General features: G+C 38.3%; 1 protein-coding gene across 1 annotated transcript; it reads left to right on the top strand.

Moving 5' to 3' along the window:
* The first annotated feature begins 1,471 nt into the window (after nucleotides 1-1,471).
* snw1 (SNW domain containing 1) lies at nucleotides 1,472-12,842 on the top strand. Its single transcript, XM_037751167.1, has 14 exons — nucleotides 1,472-1,611; nucleotides 1,925-2,078; nucleotides 2,820-2,981; nucleotides 3,513-3,608; nucleotides 3,898-4,004; nucleotides 4,256-4,360; nucleotides 5,260-5,329; nucleotides 5,460-5,525; nucleotides 5,762-5,878; nucleotides 5,993-6,134; nucleotides 6,852-6,954; nucleotides 7,764-7,881; nucleotides 9,770-9,933; nucleotides 12,012-12,842. The coding sequence occupies exons 1-14, from the start codon at nucleotides 1,598-1,600 to the stop codon at nucleotides 12,202-12,204; spliced, it is 1,611 nt and encodes a 536-aa protein (XP_037607095.1). The 5' UTR covers nucleotides 1,472-1,597; the 3' UTR covers nucleotides 12,205-12,842.
* The last annotated feature ends 1,560 nt before the right edge of the window (nucleotides 12,843-14,402 follow it).

The raw sequence follows: 14,402 nt of genomic DNA, 5'->3' as shown, positions 1-14,402 counted from the left end.
TGCGATTTAACAGACTCTTCAATGAGATTTATCACTTTGGAGAGAAACTACATGCGGAGAAATCTAAACTGTTTTGTTTGATTACTTTTAAGCTTGTCAGGAAACTTCTCCTGACTATAATAGCTGCTTTTTCCTGTTTCATGAAGAGATACATTACATTCCTCCATAGGTACATTATGTACCACTATGTGGTGGGAACCCATAAGAAACACACTTTGGATCTTGCCCTATATTGAAGAAACAACATTTTGGGTTTATAATCAGGTTGGTCAAGAAGTTAGTGATAGTTTGTATTTTTTTTGGTGGAAAAATATATTATTTTACCAGTATGAATGTGATCCTAACACCATACTGTTGTTAGGATCTTTTCTATTTAATTGTATTTTCTCTCACTCAAATAAGCTTTATTGGCATCATTTTTGATGTCAATAATCCTTGATGCACTCTATTAGCCTTGGCCTTAGTGTTTGTCTTTGATTTGTAAACCCCACTCAAGGGACTTTTTTCACATATATTTCATTCAGAGGATCCCATTGGTAATTTAAATCAATTAGTCAATAAATGCTGTTTGAGGAATATTTTTTATTCAAAATTTTTTATTCAAACACCTTCCCACCACCATCCTCAAGAAAACACTAAAACATCCAGAGCGCTGCTTATAAGCTTTTTAGTTTGTATTTTTTTGGTGGAAAAAATACATTATTTTACCAGTATGAATGTGATCCTAACACCATACTGTTGTTAAGATCTATTCTATTCTATTCTATTTTATTTTATTTTCTCTCACTCAAATAAGCTTTATTGGCATACTTTTTGATGTTACATTGTTACCACAGCTACATTTCATATTGCTGAATATTATATTTTAAAAAGACACAACACAATAGCAGAAATATATTAAACAATAAAAATTTAGAATAGGCCTACATAAACTAATACAAAAGGGTAAAGCAATATCTATTCTATTATATATATATATAATTGCTTTTCCCCATGTTGTCCATGAATCTGTTTTTATGTTTTTTATTTTTTCCCACTCAAAATGTTGTTTGGTTACTATTGCCCAGAAGTCATTATAGATATTTAAATCAATATCCTCCTCACAAACACTAACCATACACTTCCACGCAACACAGACACACACACACACACACACACACACACACACTTGTCTTTTTTGATACATTCACTGTATTGTTATTGTTGTTATTATATATATATCTTTTCCTAATTGTTTGTTATCACCAATATGTAGTCATATTATTTGTTTATATTAATCTTGTCTCTAGGTGGAGGCTTCAGATAAGCCCAGTGGGGTTTTCGCCTCTTCCTGCACTTTATATTATTAATTTATTTTTTTGTTATGTTGTATAATCTTGAATTGGGCAAAACAAATAAACAAATATTCTGTTCTATTCCCTCTCACTCAAATTTAAGAAAGAAAAAAATGAAGAAAAAAAAATCCTGAAACGATAAATATATTAAACATTAGAATACATAATAAACCATAATATCATATCACAAGTATAAACTAACAGAGCTAAAGCGCCTCCAGCACCGCGCATGCGCAGTTCACTGCTAAGGAAGAAAGAGGAACATGTCTCTAGCGAGGTGAGGACCAGCGACCTACCAGGCCTTTTGGGCTTTTATCACGCTAAACTCTGTCCTATTTCGTTTCCACTTCATGTTATGCAATGTGTAGATTACCTTGAGTGTTTCAGAGTCATGTTTTTGGTCTTGCTTCTGTCGTTTCCTCGCTTTTTATCGAAGCTAATGCTATCAGCTAATGCTAGTGTATGTCGTAAGCTGAACATTAGCTAGGTAGCTTAGCAACACGCAGTCGTGGTCAATAACGCACGTTTATCAGCAGCTGAGCTACACTGTGCAGACAATGAGACCTAAACATGTGTTATTGTGTGTCCAGCTTCTTACCGGCGCCGACCCAGCTGTCTCAGGACCAGCTGGAGGCCGAGGAAAGGCTCCGGGCCCAGAAGTCCTACTCCACCGCCTTGGTGTCGTCCCGCAGGGAGCCTCCTCCGTATGGACACAGAAAGGGCTGGGTGCCTCGCACTCTGGAGGTACATCACTGTATTCACTCATTAGATCATTTATTTGATCTCAAACATGATCAAACTGTTGGGTTTTATGATTTGTTTGGTGGTAGTTAATAGGGGTGTTTCTTGTCTGATGTCCCACACCTGGATGGCATACTAAATGTATGCACTATACTCATTTTTAACAGTCTCTTCTGCACTATATTCACTTTTTAACAGTCTCCTCTGCACTATACTCATTTTTAACAGTCTCTGCTGCACTATATTCACTTTTAACAGCCTCTTCTGCACTATATTCACTTTTTAAATGTCTCCTCTGCACTATACTCACTTTTAACAGTCTCTTCTGCACTATATTCACTTTTAACAGTCTCTTCTGCACTATATTCACTTTTAACAGTGTCTGCTGCACTATATTCACTTTTAGCAGTCTCTTCTGCACTATATGCACTTTTTTAATAGTCGTGTATCACAGCTGTTGCCCTGCACTATATTCAGTTTTAACAGTTTTCTTCATCTCCTTGTTTTTTTATATCTGGTATATTTTTTTGTACTTTGCACTACTAACTTTTTTACTGCCTTTTTACTAACATGTTTTCACTCTGGAACTGTGATGCTGGAAACTTGAATTTCCCTCGGGATCAATAAAGTTACTATCTATCTATATATCTATGTAGAGGAGTCTCTGCCACAGAGCTACGCAAGGCGAATCAACACACAAAGTCCATCTTCTGATTTTTTGCTTTAAATGTTTTGTTTGTGTAGGACTTTGGAGATGGAGGAGCTTTCCCAGAGATCCATGTGGCCCAGTTTCCTCTGGAGATGGGTAGGAAGAAGAAGACATCCAATGCCCTGGCGGTGCAGGTGGATGCAGAAGGAAAGGTCAAATATGACGCTATCGCCAGACAAGGACAGAACAAGGATAAGGTATACCTCCTAAATGAAAAATGTATCCATGCTTAACTTGAAAAATCTTAAGCATAGATTAAAGTACAAGACTGGTTTAATTCTGTCTGAAGATGGTGGTTTAGGTCAAAAGGACGATGTGTAGACACATTAAGATGAGACAACTGCACACGTCATTCTATACACTGTAAATAATATGAAGGTTGGCCACAGATATCAGTCTGCTTCATACAACGCTTGCCAGTAAGTCAAGGCCTGACAAAATCCAGCTAGGTTTAAATGTTATGGTTGCAATCTTATAGTTAATACCACCTACGCTGACAATATCTTAAGACAAAAATCCATGATGATGCAAATGTTTTGTGTCCCCTTTCATTTACAGAATACACACACACACACACACACACACACACACACTGTACTATGATACACATTTTCAAAACAATCCATTGCCATGATGCTTGTCATTTCCTGATGTGATTTACAAAAATAGTATTAGTTTGCTAGATGAGTTAGTTATTTCTAATAATTTCTCATCTTTCATTGTTGCAGGTGATCTTCAGTAAGTACGTAGACCTTCTACCAAAAGAAGTTCTGAATGAAGATACTCCAGAACTACAGAAGCCTGATGAGGAGACTGTAAAAGAGGTAAGCCATGCTGCAAAGTGTATGTATGGAAAAAGTTAGCTAGTTAGTTAGTTTGACCACTTAAGATCATATAATGTTATTTACACCATTTACCATAGAAGTCGGTGTTCATGTTATCCATTAGTCACTGCAAAAATGAAGCTGTGTGATCAAAAATATTTTCTACATTTAATCCGAAATGGACTGGTTTTGACAACCTTTTTTCCAGTTACTTTACTGAGTTAGAATTAGGTAAATTTGATAATCGGTCTACATCTAAATGTGGTCATTGTTATGTGTCCTTTTGTAGCTGACGGAGAAGACTCGCAGTGCCCTGGACAAGCAGGTGTCTCAAAAGATTGCTGCTGCCATGCCTGTAAGAGCCGCAGACAAACAAGCTCCTGCACAGTACATCAGGTATGTATTAGAATTGAACTATTTCAACAACATTTTAGAACACAGAGTCATTATACGACTGTGCTTTCATATAATGCTACAGTGACATCATGTGGGATTGAAGGTAGTGATGATACAGACCCCCAGTTATCACATTTGATGTTATAAAACACTTCAGTACATACTGTTAATATTTTATTTGTTTATGTGGATGAAGGTAAAAATTGTATGTATGGTGGTGACACATTTCTTTGTCTTTGTCTCTCCCCAAGATACACCCCATCCCAGCAGGGAGTGGCTTTTAACTCAGGGGCCAAACAGAGGGTGATCCGCATGGTGGAAATGCAGAAAGATCCAATGGAACCTCCACGTTTCAAGTAAGTAAACATGTGTCCAACAGTAATTTGAAGCTGTGTATAAAGCCTGGTTTGATCGATTTATATTATAGAGGTTATTTAATGTAATTAGTATAATTATTAATTCTAACTCACTGTTTGGGGCAGTTTTGAACAGCTATTTTAATTCATTGAGGGTCCATACAAATGCCACGTCTAAAAACAAGGGGAAAACGCCAGCCGTGCCTTTTTTTTTCTTTCCGATGTGCTTGGGAGGTTGCACTCCTCTCGTGCCTGGCATTACAAAGCAACCAAAACCTGCGTGCGTCGATGATGATGATGAAGTTGCGATCATTTTGCAGTAAAGGTCTCATTGACTAGTCAAAACAAAGATAAATGGAATACCAGCACCATAAATCCCTCACAGTAACATTACTGCTCGATTTGTGTGTGTCAATTTGGCTGACCTTTCAACCGGATGTTGTGACGTTATAGGACGGAACGGGTGAAGCAAGTCAAATAGTCCATGGGACAGATCATAAAGCTCTGGGTAGCCCTGCACTAAAATGATTATCTTCTCCTCCATATATTTACCGTAGACTGATATTTACTGAAGAAAGAAAAGATATCTGCCGGCTGTGATCGGTTGTTCCCCGTCACATGACATGCGGTGCACGCTACAGTGTTCCAAAAGTTGAACTATTTTGTCTCGCACCACGAAAAGAGAAGAGAAATAAGCACCGAGATGTCTGATCAGTTTCAAAAGATATATTTAGATTTCTAAGGTTGGCTCCATTATAGAAAGATCTTGCTCTTGCTTAAAGAAGTAATTTTGGACCAAAATGTCAAATGAAACTTGACAGTTACATTGTCAACATTTGCTGTAAATATCCTTTGACCCTTGACAAAAATGCTGAAGAAATTTGATGGGTATGTTTCAGGATCAACAAGAAGATTCCTCGAGGACCTCCTTCTCCCCCTGCCCCTGTCATGCATTCCCCAAGCAGAAAGGTATAGTTGGCTGAAATGTTAGAAACATTGTGCTTTTAAGTACTTTCATGCTGTATTGAAAAATTTAAATAAAATTGCTTGTATTGTCCAAAAGATGTCGTGTTTGACAGTTTCTCTCCATTTGTTGTAGATGACAGTCAAGGAGCAGCAGGAGTGGAAGATTCCTCCGTGCATCTCCAACTGGAAAAACGCCAAGGTAATGTGACACCAGAATGAATTAGAATGCTTTTGCTTTTTTGCATCTCTAAATGTCAAACACATTGTGAGTAGGTCATGCAGGCATCCGTTTTCCAGGCTTATTGTTAGTTTAATTTTTGATACATTGCATAAATATTAGATTTTTCCAGATCTTGTCGTGGTAATTCTAGTTTAATTGCCCTACTGCCTTTTTTCTTCTCATTTCTTTCTCTTTGTGTGCTTAATATCTTTCAGGGCTACACAATTCCTCTTGACAAACGTCTGGCTGCTGATGGCAGGGGGCTGCAAACCGTTCATATCAATGAAAACTTTGCTAAGCTGGCCGAGGCGCTCTACATCGCTGATAGAAAGGTACTCCACCATTGTCCCTGATCAATATGTGGTTCAGAATTGTTGCATTGCCTAAAATATAAATCTTTTTAGCCTTGTTTAAATTACATATCGAAATGCTGATTGTTTTCATAGGCCAGAGAGGCAGTGGAGATGAGAGCCCAAGTAGAGAAGAAGATGGCCCAGAAGGAGAAGGAAAAGAAGGAGGAGAAACTGAGGGAACTGGCCCAAATGGCTCGAGACCGCAGGGCAGGGATCAAAAGTCACGGGGACAAAGGTGAGTCCTAAAGATAAGGGCCAAAAGAAGTAATTTTGTCTGTTTCTTATTTTTTTAAGCATATGTGACTAGCCTGTATGTGTGTGTTTGTGTGGTTTTCTGAGCGAATGGAGCAGACACTGTTGTCAGTGCTGTTGCCAGCTCCAAATCTGGAACAAGAGTGGCAGAAGCCAAGACAACATTTTTCACCCTGCCAGTGTTGACAGGACCAGTAAGCTGTGAAATGGTGTTTCTGCTTCCTTGCTGATAATTCACATGTATTTTGAGAAGAGAAATCAGCGTTGCATGGCCTGTTTTTGTGCATGCTTTTTGGATACATCACATTGAATCAGAATGCAAAGTCTGAATTTACAATATTTGTTATAAATTTCCAAATCTGTCAGCTGTGTTTTTGTTTTTGCAAGATTACTGACAAGTTTCTCTTCATCTCATCTTCCTTCTCCCATTGTGTATAAATCCCCTGCCTGGCTGCCTCACATTTCTTCCATTCCTATACCATCTATTTTTTCCGTTATCCCTCCATCCTCCAACCCGCCCTCTCATTTATCTCCCTCTCTATCTTTCTTTTCACCTCTGCTTTTCTACTGCACCATTTCTTATCTCCCACTCCTCTCCTCACGGGGCTTTATTTCTTTTTTTAAAAATTCCTTTTTTGTTTCTTTGCACCCCCTTCTCCCTCTCTCCATCCGTCCATCTCCCCCCCGTCTCGCGCGACAGGTGGCGAGGACAGCGAGGTCAGGGAGCGTGACGAGATCCGCCATGACAGAAGGAAAGAAAGACAGCACGACAGGAACATTTCCAGGGCTGCTCCTGATAAGAGGTGCTGGACACGCACTTTAAACACACCGCATGTGAACTCACTCACTCCTCCTCTCTGTATACACACACACACACACACACACACACACACACACACACACACAGAGATGCACTGCTCACTGCTGAATCATTCATGGGACCAGCAGTAATACTGAACAAACGCAGCAGGATCCAACAGAGGCAGTAGTCCTCGTCTGCAATGATCCACACACTGTTTGTGTATGTGAGATGCGTGACCAGTGTGTATTTGTGTACTGAGTGTGTGTGTGCACTGTCAGGTTGTCAATTGATGGAATTGTGGGTCCCTGGAGGAGTGGAGGAAGTGAAATTCAGAGGAGAGCTCATTACAATCACAATTCCAGCTGTCAGAAAGCAGAAATCTTGTTATCTTGAAATTACCTTTGACTTTGAGATGCTGGAGGACAGTCGAGATGTTGAAGTCTCCAAGAACTTTTTCACACATTTCGTCATAGATTAAAGCTTTAATGGCAAATTCCTAGTACTTTTTTGAAGTATAATTTTAGAAGTTACCTTTATATTATACCCATAGGCATACATACAAATTCTCCAATATCTTATTATATATTGTGTAACACAAAGCCGTGAAATTACTGTTCCCTTGTGATCTTTTGATGCTACAGCACTAAAAATATATCATTTTTTGTTTAAACATAATATAAATGGAACTATATTCTTTCAAGTTTCTAGCTTTTATTTTCCTTATGTTTTTTATGTCATTGTTGTCTGTGTGTGTGTCATTAGTTTTGCCATGAATCTTTGCTAAATCTCAGACATTATTCTCTGCCCCAGGTCAAAGCTGCAGAGGGACCAGGACAGGGACATTAGCGAGCTCATCGCTCTGGGCGTGCCCAACCCTCGTTCCGCCAGCGAGGCGCAGTATGACCAGCGGCTCTTCAATCAGAGCAAGGTGAGAATATATCATACCTTCTTTACTACACCTATATTAGAAGTTTTGTGTTGACTGGACACAAATATCAACATGTACAAGACTGAATACCCAGCTCTGCAACACGAGGAAACATTTGCAAAATAAAGTTACAGTTTGTATTAGGGGTGGAACGGTACGTGTATTTGACCCGAACCGTTCGGTACAGGACATTTGGTTCGGTCTGCGACATCCTTTCGCCATTACCCAAACAGCTGTTTATGTCTACTACTCGCACGCATGGAACAGAAACTCTGGAGCGTGAGTTTTACCCGGAAAGTTTTGGCAGCGCACCAGGAATGGTAGCAGCGCTGTCGTGGCGCAGTAGCTCATGATAGTCGAGCTAAACCGACAACGATTTGTGTCAAACTGTATGCCGACACTGTTCAACTGAAGTCGGATTTATATGTGGACACTTGAAACATTTAATTACGACGACATCACCCGAATGTGTCGATCAGCCGAGCGAAATAAAAGCAGACTGGACGGAGAGTCCGTTCCCCCACAGCATTCAGGCAGCCTCCGACTGCAGATTCACACCGTGCCAAAGTAATATCCAATGCTATAAGAGTGTTTATCGCTGCATATACGACCACACTCAATCGTAAACGATACAGAATTAAAGCATATGGTCAAAGTGCGTGAGCCTTCACGTGTGCCTGCCCTGTATAAACTAGCATAAGCAGCAGTTGAGGATTTACCAACAGCCTTAAGGAGGAACATTACATTTACATTACAGACATTTGTGATTTTATTTTTGTAATTTATTTTTTCTTATTGACAATATGTCAGTATTTGAGTGCCATAACTGTTATAGTAAAAATTATGACCAATGAGCCACTGTTGAATGAGTGGGAGATAAAAAACTACGTTTTGCAGACGTGCCCCCTTTAGTGAGAGCCACACAAGTGAGCATCTCTCTGAAGCACTGACACAAGCAGCGATAGATTGGAAACTGGAGAGGGGCAACAGCACAATCCCTGTAATGTGTTTTATATGTATTAATTATTTTTAAATAACACAGTGGCACAGAAATCCAACCGTATTCCTTTCCAAATACTGCACTTTTTGAGTGGAAAAACTAATCTTTCAATTAAGAGCTGATAATCAAGGAATTGAGACATATGTTATACTGTTCTTTTTTTTAGCATAGTTCTGGTTGAGTTTATGCTTCAATTTATGGCCTGCCAGTTGATGGCCTTAGTCTATAATTTCATCATATTTATATGAAATTAACAAAGCTGCTTTTTTTGTTTATACTAATTACTATAGAAGACCTGTTCTTTCAATTAAGATTTGTCAATGAAGAAGTGTTCATGTTCCTTATGTAAGCCAAACTTTTGTTAAGGCAAACATTTCTTAACTCATTTATTAATAAATGAAAAGCATGTTGAAATCAGAAATTGATCTCCTTGCTGTACCATAAATGTACCGATCCGAACCGAAAACCGTGATACGAACCGAACCGTGAATTTTGTGAACCGTTCCACCCCTAGTTTGTATATATGTAAGGTAAGATAGGCAGAGTTACTTTGTGGAGTTAAGGTTCCTCAAACATCTGTTCCAGTCTGCATAAAAAATGTTGAGTTTCACCTTCAGTGTTGGGCTGAGGTGGTACAGTCTACAGTGGTTTGTGCTTTGCTGGATAGGGGATTGAAAGCCTCGATTGCAAAACAACCTTGATATATGATTTAATTTTCGTAATATTACACTGAGTAATTCGATACCCAAGTAATTGTTTTTTATCTTGGATACAAAGGGAAGCAAAAGCCAGTTAAGAAATCACCTAAAAAATTTAAGCTATTACCTTGTTGTGTATTTACATCTTTTTCTAAAAGTCCCTCTACCTTTCTCTCCCTGTCTCTTTCAGGGTATGGATAGTGGTTTTGCTGGTGGTGAGGATGAGACGTACAACGTGTACGACCAGCCGTTCCGTGGCGGCAGAGACATGGCTTCAAACATCTACCGGCCCAGCAAGAATATAGACAAGGACGCCTACACAGATGACTTTGACACGCTCATGCACAACAACAGGTACTATAGATTACTTGGCTTTTATTTTATTAGAATTAATTCAGTAGTTGTTTTTCAGAGAGCCATGAAAAAAAAATTCTCACATGACCAACACTAACAAATGAAACACTACTGAGCAGAGAAAAGACTTCACCAGTTTATGAAAAGGCCAAATGGTTCACATACAGTATAACGCACTAAGTGTGTAGGATTAAGTCCATTCAGGAATATGCAAGTTTGTGTTCACATCTTATTTAATTTTTTAGAAACATTGTGCATTATTACATATTAATGAAGTAAATATGATGTGAACCTTTATTATAACTATGCTTTCAGATATAGTGTTAATGTTAATCCATAACTTAATAGCAATTTAAAATAAAGATGCTACAACACAGCTTTCCCTACATAGTAGGTCATCTGAATAGAGTTAAGAGTATCTTGCCACATGATACATGTTAATAAGGAAAAACATTTTTTTTTTAACTTAATTGCATGAATCAAATTATTTGCTTAATTGGCTATGTTTTGATGGTGATTATCACGGGACATCAGCCATATGAAGAGGCTCTTCCCTCAGAGGGAACAGTTGATTTAAAAAAATAAAGAAGAAATATTATTTTTTTTCCTGGAATATGGCTAAATATTCCCTAAAATGTTTTATTTGAAAAGGGGCAATGTATATTAATCAGGATTCAAACAAATGTAAATGTACCAGAGTTAGCTGAGAGGCTAGATTTCATCGGCAGTCCCATTGCCGGATGTTGTTAACTTGTTAGTATTCCTTTAATAATAGAAATTATACAATATGTACAATAGTTAAAAACATTCTACATTGTGGTAAAAAGCATATCAATACAGTTACTTGAGGGGATAAAATCCACATACAAGTACAGTATGAGTAGCCTACAGTCCATGTTAAAGGATAAAAATAGCATCAGTGTCGACATTGTTGGTTCCCAACAAGCCATTTCTTGACAATACACTTATATGTATAATATGATGGAGACTCTAATTGATTGTGGTATTGAATTCCATTGATGTGATGCTCTGAAGGAAAAGACAGCCTGGCGAAATGCAGTATTTCTGAGTGGGATTGTACAACCCATAGTGGATCCCAAACTTCATTGCTGGTTTGAAAACAGTTTTATCAAATTTAGGGCTTCTATATTTAACAGAATTGCTGAAGTTTTAACCTTCTCATTTATTATTATAAAAATAACAATAAAAGCCTGAATCATTTTGAGGTCATTCCGGCTTTATTCAGAGGCACGAGGCTAGTGAGCACATGATGTCCCAGCAGGAGCCCTTGTCCTTGGGGCAGCAGTGCCACACTCTACTAGCCGAGCATAGCCTGTCCCATATGTTTAGTCACCAGCTTGTCATTGTCCTCTAGGAATGCTTGGCTGGCTGCAGGGAGTTACACTATTGTGCAAAATATAGAAAATCCTCTAGCAAACTCCCTGAGACATACAAACATATGTGCCATGGAATAATTTGATATTTTGGATACCAGTCCTGTATTTCTTCTCATAGAAAATTAGTTTGAGCAAGGAGCAACTTGCTAGCAGTTAGCATGTAGTTTCAACACGTAGTCCCCTTTCCTGCTTTAAAACTTTATTAAGAAAGCTCAATGCAGTTGTTACACAGAGTATACATGTTCCATTTTCTTATTTAAAAAATTGTAACCATATTTCACAGCATAAAAATAAAATAAAGTATACAGCAAATAACAAAATGTAGGGAAATAATAATAATAAATACATATAATAATTTAAAATCAATTAATAGTCATAAATAACATATAATAATGTATTAATAATAATAAATAAATGTAATAATAATCAAACAACAAAAACAAACAAATAATAATGAATAAATAAAATATAATAATAATTTAAAAACAAAAAATAAATATAATAATAAATAAATAAAATATAATAATTTAAAAAAACAACAACAACAGGGTCTGCTTTAAGGATACTGAAGGATAAAAAAAACATGCAACAAAGAAACTAAAATTGTCAGTGAGCACAGTTTAACAACATCTCGGTGAGAGAAACTACGATTGTAAAGCTCTTTTCATTTCCAACAATCAGATTCGTTCCAGACAAAGAGTTCTCAGGTGCCGACCACGGGCAGAGGCGGGAAGGGCCGGTGCAGTTTGAGGAGGATCCCTTCGGTCTGGACAAGTTCTTGGAGGAGGCCAAGCAGCACGGCGGCTCCAAGAGGCCGTCCACCAGCAGCCGCTCAAAGGACGACTACCACGACAAGAAACGCAGGAAGGAGTGAGAGCGGCCAGGCACCGAGTCCATGCAGGGCAGCTGCTAGCGTGTTGGAGGATTGGGAGGTAGTCGGCACCCTCTCAAAGGCTGAGAGGTGTTTTAATATACTCAAGTCTCTATCAGGAATGATCTGTCAGATTTTTGTTTCCTTTCAGTGGGAGAGAAGATTTTTTCCTCCTCTTTTTTCCCCCACATTTGTTGTTTACTCCGCTCTATTCAGAGTCGTGCTTAATATGACGAGTAAACACGTTACACATAGCGCAAGTGGAGCCAAACTGACCTCTGCATCTGAAAACGTCTCTGTGCAGTGCAGCAAAGTCATTTCAGATGTGACAGACAGTGATATGTTGGCCCTAGAAATTTGTAGACTTTAGTTTTGCTTCATTTTTTTTTCTTTTTCCATGTATACGGAGTAAACTCAGCAGGACCTGTTCATATTTTCTCTCATATATCCCCCACATTCCCCCCTTTGAGTTTTTGTCAACTGTTTTATTTAAACCCAGGTGTATTTGTGAGCCCAGTTAAAGCTCGTATTTGATGGCAGATATGTACAGCAGTATAAATTTATCTGTAAGATGTGAAGCAAGCCAGCTTTATAATTCTTGTACATTACTACCAGTGGAATAAATTTCATATCGTGTGTAATTGGCATCCCTCTTGTGTTTCTTATTGAGCAAACAGTTTTGTATCGTATTTTAGAAACGTCAGCTTTTTTTTTCAATCCAGTTCAGAGCTGCTTAATCTAAACTTTTACAACATAGTGGGAAGTCCATTAGTTGTGTAATTATTATAGTTTTCTCATATATTTTAATCACTTCCCGAGTAATGCATCCAATTTACATCGATGATTAAATGCCCAAAATGTATTTAGAGAAGCCATCTATTACAAAGTGTGAGTAGTGACATTTTTTTTACCAGACAAAACTGGTTCCATTAATTATGATTCATGCAGTCTGACAGTTTTATTTTCCCGGGCTTTGGAAAATAATCAACGCAGCATTACACAGCCCAGCAGACTCACAAATCTCTGCCACTCATGCCTGAATAGGGCTCCAACAGTTGTTATATGCACATGATTTATGTTTTCTTCAATGGGCAGTGTTTGTAGTTATGGCGTCCTGTATTAGTACAGTGTTCTGGACTTGAACTGTATGTTTTATTGCTGGTCTTGTACAAGCATAAAAAAAAAAATGATAGCCTTAGAACTGAGAAATAATACATTGAAGAGCTCCAAACCAAATGAAACTGAATTATATTGAGATATATAGATTGCATTGGCAATTTTCTGTATGTACTTAAGTTTATGTTCATTACAATTGTAAAACTTAAGGCCACCTTTGATTGCCAGAATATAAAAAAAATGCCATTTTTAGTGTCAGAATGTTTGGAAGATATGTGGCTTGCTAAATATGGGTCCAATATTTACTTTGGTGACTGATGGGCGAAATAATCAGTCAAAAATCTGTGTTCACGTGCACTTCTCCCATTGGAGTTAATAGACTCAGGACATGCCGCTAGTCTCCTAAAGGAGTGGGGCAGTGGCGAGACCCAGGAAACTGTCTCTGTTCAAATCCATTGCGGGAATGGCGGACCCTGCCACTGAAAGTGCAAACTACTATGTAGAGAGATAACTAATGAGCGCATATAATGACAATATCAGAATAAATGGTGTAAAACATTGGGTTTAATATGGTGAAAATTATAACTTTTAAATGAATTTTCCTCGCTGTTTGAGATCAGAGCTCAACACAGCTCTCACTCCCTCACCTCCCTCTGCCTCCCATCTGCAAACTGAGGAACCGGGGCTAAAACACATTAAACCCTCTCTCAATTACAGCAAAGTGGCTCTGATGTGATTTAACATTGACCTATACTCATGTGGAGAGGAGCTGACATTTTCAGAAGTCATTTGATTTCTTACCAGCGGGGGGGAAATGCGCTGGTTTGTCCCTGTCTCCCTTCTGAACCTGAGGAAAAACAGGCTGACACACAACACGAAAGCATGACTCCGTGGTAGGAGAGGGATCTCTGATGTAATTTAACACTGATTGTCCTTCATCACGTCGAGAAGCGGATCTATTTTTTATTCTTACCCAGAGGTCTTCCCACCCTCTTCTGATTGTCTGCCTGGTCGTATCATTCTTCTATAATTATCTGTACAGTCATGACTATTTTATCATATACATACAGTACTTTTTCTGCTTT

Source organism: Sebastes umbrosus, chromosome 18 (genome assembly GCF_015220745.1).
Source record: "Sebastes umbrosus isolate fSebUmb1 chromosome 18, fSebUmb1.pri, whole genome shotgun sequence".
Taxonomy (NCBI): Eukaryota; Metazoa; Chordata; class Actinopteri; order Perciformes; family Sebastidae; genus Sebastes; species Sebastes umbrosus.
This window is presented reverse-complemented; position numbering and strand designations above follow the sequence as displayed.

Bases quoted from the DNA above. Each gene is read 5' to 3' on its own strand.
- snw1 (XM_037751167.1), top strand. The intron at 4,361-5,259 runs GTAAGTAAACAT...GGTATGTTTCAG, and splicing joins ATGGAACCTCCACGTTTCAA to GATCAACAAGAAGATTCCTC. The intron at 9,934-12,011 runs GTACTATAGATT...TCCAACAATCAG, and splicing joins ACGCTCATGCACAACAACAG to ATTCGTTCCAGACAAAGAGT.